Below are 9,407 nucleotides of genomic sequence, written 5' to 3'. Positions count from 1 at the left end.
TAACAGACCCTTTATATAAGGACATCTACTTCTTTGAAAACAGTCACAATTAGACACATGACATTCCTCCATTGAAACTTCTGAAAAGTTAATATTTTTTAAAGCAGTGATTCACTAGTCTTCAATCTTAATTTCAAGGGTCACAAAAAACCATTACTTTAAATACTAAGACTGATTAAGCATGGATAGAACAGTTGGCGGATTCAAAACTTTCTTAATATGCCATAATGCCTAAGCTTGTGAAGGAAGAAGATTAGTTAGACAAACAACAGTATGGATATTTATCATTTTCTTTATGCAGGATTCATTTTTAAAACCATAAACTTGTGTAATACTTTTTATTCATAGTATCTAAAATAAAATATTAAGATAATTGATCAGGACATTCTCCTGTTCATGAAAAATCACTTGTAATAGCAATAATACCAACATCTTAAACTCAAATTTTCTGTTTGAGAGACAATTTGGTTTCTGAGAAACTTGTGTCAGGAACACTAGTTTATGCCTGACAACTGTTTTGTAGTTATTGATGACATTTTTTTATCATCACCATTTAAGGTTATAATACAAATACGTGGGAACCAGCAATGGTGTTGGCCAAACTAAATATTATTAAAGTAGTATTTAACTTCTACTTGGTCATATATGAAAATCAATAACACTTTCACTAAATGAACAAATATTCTTTTCATAGTAACTACAGATGTTACTGGTGAATGGCTGTTTCTTAAAATATTTTTGAACTTATAATTTTCACCAAAACAGTGAAGGATGTACCAGACTGTGTTAAGACATCCAAATGTACTAACTATACCTTATGTTCTTCATAACATCCACAGTCTTCTATAACAGAAAAAAGTTATACTAGTATGGTGGACCATGATATTATTTCAATAGTTTTCATTATTTTTTTTCTACTTTGTTGTATTTAATTGATAATTGTTGTCATGCTCAAATCTTTTTGATTCTGGGTTAATTACCATTTATATGCAATAAATGCAGATACACAATATAATAAAATCAAATAAATATATATGATTATAAGTAATATGCATATGGTTTAATATTCAAAAAATGAAAATAAACAAAGCTAGATACACAGTCAAATAACAACAACATATATTAAACAGCCACAGTGGACATATCTGACTTTTGAACTATTACGTCACCAGTTGGAACAACTGTGTCTGTTTTTGGCTCTGCATGAAAATCTTTTTTTATGAAAGTCTTCAGAATAGGATCTTTAGGAGGCATCCATTCAGGTACGATCTTTCCATGAATCCGCCACATTCCATATTGATTAGCCAGATGTTTTTCAAGCACCACATATTCAAGCACATCCTTTACAACAGCTTCACTTCCATACATTAACCTTCCAAATCTGTCATAAATAGCCAGAGTCTATAGAGAAAAGGAATAAATATTTACACATCACTATTTGCTTTCATGATGAACATTTAATTCAATCAGCGATGCTTTTAGGACACTAGATTGTCGACAAACAGTGTTCTTACTAATTGGTTTAAAAACAAACGTAAAATATAATGTCAAACGAAACATCTTTTTAGATACACTCGTACTTTTGATATCAACATAGTAAGCTGGAAAGCTTACAACATCGATATTTTCTACCTTGAACTGGAAATATCATGTGCTTACTTTTCACATTTGAGTTACTCAATGACAATATGATGTTGGAAAAATATGTTAACACAGCTGGTTTTAGTGCTTCCCATAAAGTCTTTGTTATCAATATTTTTACTACTATTATTTATAAATAGCACTTGCACCAAGCCAGAAGTTGTAGTACTGGAATAGCTAAAACTACAAATAGAATTTATTATATAGTTTCCTTTCTTAACACTGAATGCATGTGTCAAAATCAATGTACTTCATATCTTGGAAAATGGTGAGCAGAAAATGTTAAACAAATGATTCTTTCTGTTAGTAAAGTTCACTATTTTTATTCAAAAATGAAATGTAATAATGCTTTTGGACTTCAACAGTTTCATGTATAAAAGTGATTTCACTGGTCCTTGCTACTATCAAAACAACATGATAACTAACTGGATGTCTTCTATAAGAAATATTAGCAAAAACAAAAACATTATTACCTGTTGGCTGTGCATTCGAACAGTGACCTGGGCATACACGTTGTCTTTGGTGAGCACATCTGTACACCGCACCTGTACAACCCTGGGAGGTTCCAGTGACTTAATAAAGTCCCAACGGATTGTTTTCCTATATGTTTGATACATTAATTCCTACAAAGAAAGATAAAAAGTTGCAAGAAACAATGTGCATAATAATTATCAGTGTGCATTTGTTTATAACTGCTGATTTCAATAGATGACAATTGGTTCAAAACGTTTTTAAGTCAAAACGTATCATGACAAGTATTTGTTTGATGAAAGTGTATATTTTACTAGAGTTCATACAAACTACTGTTTCCATTTCCATGAGGTATCAGCTAAAAATCCTTTGCAGTGGTCAACTTTTGTTTCAATGACATATATTCTTAAAGAAAAGTGAAGGGCTGCTAATTTTTATTTTGAATTTAACTGCTATCTCATAACTGCTATATATATAAAACAAAGAATTGTTTACCTGTCCGATGCCCTAATATCACAAGTTATGAGACTGGTTGAACCAATTTTGATGAAACTTAGTAGAGGAACTTAGGTGATTTTCCAAAGATTGAGTTTAAATAGATAAATAATAAGACAAGGGTTCAAATTTAGAATCATTTAAATTTTTTTAGTACATGAAACTGATGCCAAACAAAAAAGTCTGTGTAACTAGATTGTTTAAACAGGGCAATAGGAAACTGTTATCCTTATACACTAGAGGTATTATGGAAAGCAGGTAGGAAGGAGGTGTGTGTTTTGGGCATGACAGTCTTAAAACAGAGCCTTTACAATTGAAACTATGCCGCAGGGTTGTTGCAGAAGTGCACGATCATTAGAAAGAGAGCATAAACAGATGTGGCAACATGGACTGTAATGACATAGTGAAGCACCAAAACCAGTTTAGTACGATGTACTCAACCCTCGGTATACAGAAAAAACCTTAGCCTAGAGTCATTTGGTACCACTAAAGACTAGTCTGGTTGTAACCTCCTGTATGCTAATGATACATTCATTTGATTAACTGAAATAGAAAATTTGAATATAAACTATGTCTACATTCACCTGATAATAATAAATTACCCAATATTTACTGGCACATTCAAAGTTACACCATGATCACTGTTTACTTCTACATTCATCTGCTAATGAATATTTAAGCTTTTCCAAGATAATGCCATGAACACTAATCACTTTTATATTCACTTATTTCTTCTACTTCATCTTTTTTTTATGATATAGAATAATAAAGAAAGCTAAGCCCATGCAGAGTATACTTTTTTCTTTATCAATTAACTTTATACTTGAAATGAACCAATGTCAAAAGTGTAAGTTTACAAGCTGCTTGGCAAAACAATAAATTCCATTTAAATGTTGATATTATTTGATAAGTAGTTTGAAGTATAATTTAATGAATGTTTTTATGCATAAAAACTTCTATATATGTAACTAATGTAAAAGCCTACTTTTTGAAACTTTTTTAGAAATTCAGCTTATGAACAAATATTTTTTCATCTTTTTAAACTGCAGCCACCACAAAATAAAAACAAACAAACTACAAAGCCACATCACATAAGTAACCCACAATGAACTTTGGTGAAGAGATACAACACATTTAAATTTACAAAATGTGAATGGTTGTACTCAGTATAATAATTTTAATAATGTTTCACTGCATTAGGTACTGGAACATGGAAAAAAAAAGTAACCTTAGGAACTGTTTCATAAAAAGGAGCAGAAAAGATCAGTGAATGTACAACAAATGGAGCACTGTCTGTGTTCATTATTATGGAGATGATAATTTTATTCCTGGCTCACATATTATGACAAATACAAGAATTAAATGTTATTACTGGTACTAACAGTTATGAGTATCGTATTTATTGTAATGGTAAAATGGCAAGAAAAAAAGGGTAAGTACCTATTAAAATAAATCATCATTTGTTTGTAGGACAATAATACTAAATAAATATGTTGGAATGATACAAAAGTGTATTGCATGGGGTTAGTCATTATGCTGAACTGAGATTTGATAATGACTAGTGTTGGTATTGTTTTCATGTTCTGATAATGACTAGTGTTGGTATTGCTTTCATGTTCTGATAATGACTAGTGTTCAAAATTGCTAGTCTCTACTTTTGGTTCAAATATAAGAGGTTGACTTTTTAAGCAATCAATACAACAACCATCCTTTCCAAATCATTCTCATTGCCATACTTTTCTAATATTGGCTAAAATCAAATGTTACATAGTCTTTCATTGTTCTTACTCTTCTGTTTCTGGAGTCTCTGGAAGTCAGAAAACTGGAAGTAATGAATTTTTTTGGCTCATTTTTAATAATTAATTTCCAATCAGGATAAAACTAAAAATCAACTTGGCAATCAGCATAGCTAATTAAATATATGTTTCTATTTAAAAAGATATTAGAATGCATTGTTTTGTCAGTTGAGTACCCTCACTACTAATGATATTTTTGGCTCAATAATATCGTACAGGGTTCGGCCAGCTTAGAGGATTTAGGTTAGTCCTAAATACATGCATTAAGCTAAAAATAAAATAAAAAATTATAATAAAATTATAGTAATAAACAACAATAAAAAAAGTAGTAACATTTGATACACTAAATAGTAGAGCCAATATTATTATTGAAAGTAACAATTATTATGTTTTCATTGAAAGACTTTCATTTTAGCACAACTTATTTTTTTCACTTCACATTATCTCCAGGGGGAAAGTGATGAAAGAAAGCTCACAATTGTATAATTAGTGAAATTTGTAAAATATTTGAATTCTAAACATGTTAACATTAGATTCACCTGTGAATCTCAACAATGCTCTGCTCTATCTTTTCTTGACACACCTGTTTTCAACAAACAAGGATGTTTTGATGACAGTTGTTATCAGAAACCCATCTACACCACGCTATACACCCACTTTAACAGTTTTGTTCCACTTCATTTTACAGAAAACCTCTTGCACACCATACCACCAGTTCCCTAGAACTATTACAGTGAGAGTTACTCAATCTAAAATCTGTTTTAAAACTTAACACTTTTCCCAAACAACTTTATTGGTTCTACCATCAATGACACTGTTCAATAATTACATCTACCCAGGCCACTAAACTATGGCACATTTCAAAGTCACATTTAATGACCTTTCTACCATACACAGACTCGCACTCATAAATCTTAAAGAAGAAACTATACATCATAGTCAACAGAGTCTACCCACAAGTTCACTCTCAATTTGTGTTTAGATCTTTATAGAGAATTCAGAATTTTTTTAGGTTTAAAGATTGTATGCAATTTTCTCAACAGTCACATATTACATATAAATTTTGCTGCCTAAAGTGTGGGGCACTTATGTCAGATTGACAGTTAGAAGACTGGAAGATCATTTAAAGGAACACTCTAATCCTAGGTTCAAGCATTGGTCAGCAACCTCCAGTATTTTCAAAGTAATTGGTAAAGCCAAAAACAAAACTATGCTACAAATGAAGGAGATGCTTCTAACCCTTCAAATGAAGCCTAGATCAAACAATCAGTAAACAGCTACTGAACTTTTACTCACAATTTAGGTGACTGAAATTTATTTAAACTTTCATGCTCAACTGTGCAGTTTAAAGAAAGCTTACAATTGTACAATTAATAAAATAGCACAGTGAATGCATAAAAACATAAACACCATTAGAATGCAGTATTGATGACATGTTATGTACATGAACTGTATACTTTACAACTACAATTTGGATTAAATAAACATAGTTTTAAAGTTTTTGTTTTGATATTCATCTTAACAACAAAGTTATTTACTCTCTGCCATGTGCCATGAAACTGAGCATAAAAGACAGGGAACCTTTGAAACATAATAATACCTGAAGCTAGAAATACATTTAAACTAAACATTCACTGAGGTTAAACTGTTATTTTTGGCCATTACTAAGATGTTCATTACACAAGACATGAACTGTTATATCTCACAAAAGATGCACTTACATCAGTACAGGATAATTAGTGAACTAATAAGTGAGACTCTAAAGATAAACTTCTCTAAAATACATCACAATTAAATATTGCACAATAACACAATTATTTCTAAAACATATACAGTAGTAATGGAGTTACAGAAAAAAAGAATTTTTAATGCTTTATTTGAAAAAATCCTTCTTGTTACTCCATAAAGACACAACATTTTACCACATGAAGCATTTCTGTCAAACAGTGGCAATAGTTTGATAAGAAAAACCTGATATTTCCAAAAAAACATGAAACTAACCTGGTCAGAAAGGTTCATAAAGTAGGTTTCTTTGTAGAAATATGTAGCTAAAAATTACAGTATTTGAAAGATTAAATATTGTGTTAAAAAACCATACACCTTTATTTATATGAATTTTTAGCTATACGTAAACCTGCTCAAACTTATCTGTTTTGCTTTAGGGATACTTATTAAACAAAATTTTATTCCATTACTTGACATAAAACTGGTATTATTTATAACTTCTTCTGAACCAATAAAGAAAATTTTATATAACATAATATTTAGGGACAAAAAAGGGACCGATATAACATGATACAAAAAAATATAACTTGGCCTATAATACTACAAATATTTTACATATTTCAAAAAGCATAACAATAAGAAATGCATCTTACCGGATAACATTTCTCTGTGACTAGTTCATGAACTTTGTGTTTGTTCTTCCTGTAACAATAGCATAAAAGAATTTAAATGAATTTTAACCATTGAATAACAAAAGAAACAAAGTTATAAATTTTGAATTCTTTACTGAAGAATACAATTTTATCAAACAAATCTAACATTTTCTTCCCAGCATCACATCAGAAATATTCACAATTCTGAAAAACCATGTGACATTTTAATACCTTTTACCTTGGCAGATTTCTAAAGCTTAAATTGTAAATTAATAACTTCAAAGAACAATTACATACAATACATACGAAAATAAAAGGTGTTCCAATTTTCTTATAAGAAATAAAATATTATCAAACAGGATTTTAATGAGATCAAAGGGATCTGTTTTTTGTTAAGCACAAAGCTATACAATGGGCTATCGGGGTTGTGCCTACCAAAGGTATTGAAATCTGGTTTTTAGTGTTATAAGATTTGAGACTTAATGCCAAGTCACAATATAAATGAAGAACATGTTTCAGAGTTTTTTTCATGTCATGTTTAATAACGGATCCAGCTTAGGTAAACACATGTTTAGGCATATCTTGAAAAGATCTAAAATGCTATGAAATAAATAACATAAAACCTAAAACTTTTCATGGCATGATTTTACACATTAAACAATCAACCTATCACTTTCAACTTACGCAACAAGAGCTTTGATTGCTTCAATATAGATGGTCTGAGCCTTTTCTGCTAATTCTGGAACATCAAAGTCATCTTCAAAAGACCGAATTTTTCTGATAGCCAGGTAAGATTTTCCTTTTTTCTCAAGAAATGTCATTCTTTGCTTCGCTCCCTTAAAAGAAATAAAATATGTCTAATGTTGAAAACAGTTTTATGCCTATTCACAATTAAACGTAATTTGCATAAACATTTAATACAATCTGTGGGCTTTCACTTAAATCAATTCCCTATTATGTAATAACTTTTACCAGATGAGCTGCTAGATACAGTTAATTTTTGCTTTGAGAGTCAATACAGAAATATGACATGCTGAAAGTGTATGTCATTTTCACAATGAAGTGTGTTATGTCTGATAATTTCTAAAAAGAAATCAGAAAAAAAACTAAAATGCCATACAGTATTGTTATTTCAAAAACAGATGAATAACATTGTATAAAAAAAATTATTTCAGGATATTTATTTAAAGTATTCTTATAAAATAAAGAATATTTATTTAAAATATTCTTATAAACTAACAGGTATATATTTAAAGTATTCTTGTAAACTAATGGATATATAATTAAAGTATTCTTGTAAACTAATGGGTATTTATTTAAAATATTCTTGTAAATTAATCAACGGAAAGTTGTTGTAACTATTTTAATGATTTCCACAGAAACAGTAACAAATCTTCATGCTTTGTGTAAATATTGTTTTATTAGCAAAAATTTGTGTGTGACTAGCCCTAACTAGTGACCTATTATAGTCAGTAACTAAAATGGGCTAACTGGTTAAAAAGTTAACTTAGAGCCATGGACTTACAGCAGTTGAGATGACAGAAATTTTTCCATCTCCTTCAGGGGGGACATAAGGCTCAAATATGGCACCTGTATACAAAATCATTTGGATTTCTATATCTTCTTTGAAGTGAAACAAGCTTCTAGTTTGTAAGCACTTTAATTACAATAATTTCTGTACATTTTGTACATTTATAACATAATATTATCATTTCCTTGAAAATGTACACCTGCCTAACAGCAGTTATAAAGTTATAATGTAAACCTATAAACTCTTTTGCAGTGATAAATGTTAGAAATCAAAACATTGTTAAAAAAAAAGCTCCACAAAACTTGATTATGTTGGTTCTTTATAACTAACAGTAACAAATTTATATATATTTTAAAAATAACTCTGAATTTTTAATAACATAAAATGAATAACTTCAAAAATATTAAGTAACTACATATACTTTGCACGATCCCTGAAAAAGTTCTGTTTCAAGAGTAAATAAAACCAAAATTAACAGCAACAAATATTTATATTTCTTGCTCTTGAGGTTCATATGTCATGCTTACAGAGTTCATAATTCTTCTTGTGATTCATGTCATGCTCACATTTTACTGATGTCATGATAGTACAAATTGCAATGTTAAGCATCCCTACTGACTGGCTGACAGACAACATATTACTCTATAGTAATAGTTTTTGGTATTTTTAATTTTTTAGTTGCAAACAGAAATGTACATATAACTTCATCAACAACTGTAAAATAATACCAATAGTTGCATTTTTTATCATTTTGGTTAAACAGTGTGTTAACCTTTTTTTACAAGTAACTGAACTTTTACAATAAAAACCCTTTCTTTTCGATTGATTAAAAGAGAAAGTTGTCACAACATGCCTATTAGAATTTTCTTTTAACCTTAGAATGGCAGTATAATTAGTTTAATATACAGGTTTAACTAGTATGCTGGCATTCTAAGATTAACTTGAATTATTTCTCCAAAAGAGGCCCAAATACTGCCTGGAGGGGTCACCTGCTTTAACCACTCACACAACTATAAAGCAGTGTGTTGTCTGTCAGTCAGTCTGCTAATGAATTGTATGTACAATTCTGTTTCAAACTAAAACTATAACCTTAAA

General features: G+C 29.8%; 1 protein-coding gene across 1 annotated transcript in view; it reads right to left on the bottom strand.

Annotated features, from left to right (window-relative positions):
• Positions 1-321: 321 nt before the first annotated feature.
• The window catches only part of LOC106478109 (probable 39S ribosomal protein L45, mitochondrial), a 13,881-nt gene continuing 4,795 nt past the window's right edge, over positions 322-9,407 (bottom strand). Inside the window, exons 4-8 of the mRNA XM_013938624.2 lie at positions 8,307-8,371; positions 7,466-7,617; positions 6,782-6,830; positions 2,115-2,264; positions 322-1,401 (exon numbers count right to left, since the gene is read on the bottom strand). Coding sequence (XP_013794078.1) covers positions 1,123-1,401; positions 2,115-2,264; positions 6,782-6,830; positions 7,466-7,617; positions 8,307-8,371 — 695 coding nt within the window. The 3' untranslated portion in view covers positions 322-1,122. The remainder of the gene's footprint in view (positions 1,402-2,114; positions 2,265-6,781; positions 6,831-7,465; positions 7,618-8,306; positions 8,372-9,407) is intronic.

This window comes from Limulus polyphemus, unplaced genomic scaffold (assembly GCF_000517525.1).
Source record: "Limulus polyphemus unplaced genomic scaffold, Limulus_polyphemus-2.1.2 Scaffold180, whole genome shotgun sequence".
In the NCBI taxonomy this organism is placed as follows: domain Eukaryota; kingdom Metazoa; phylum Arthropoda; class Merostomata; order Xiphosura; family Limulidae; genus Limulus; species Limulus polyphemus.
The sequence above is the reverse complement of the archived record's forward strand: the minus strand, read 5'-3'. Positions and strand labels throughout refer to the sequence as shown.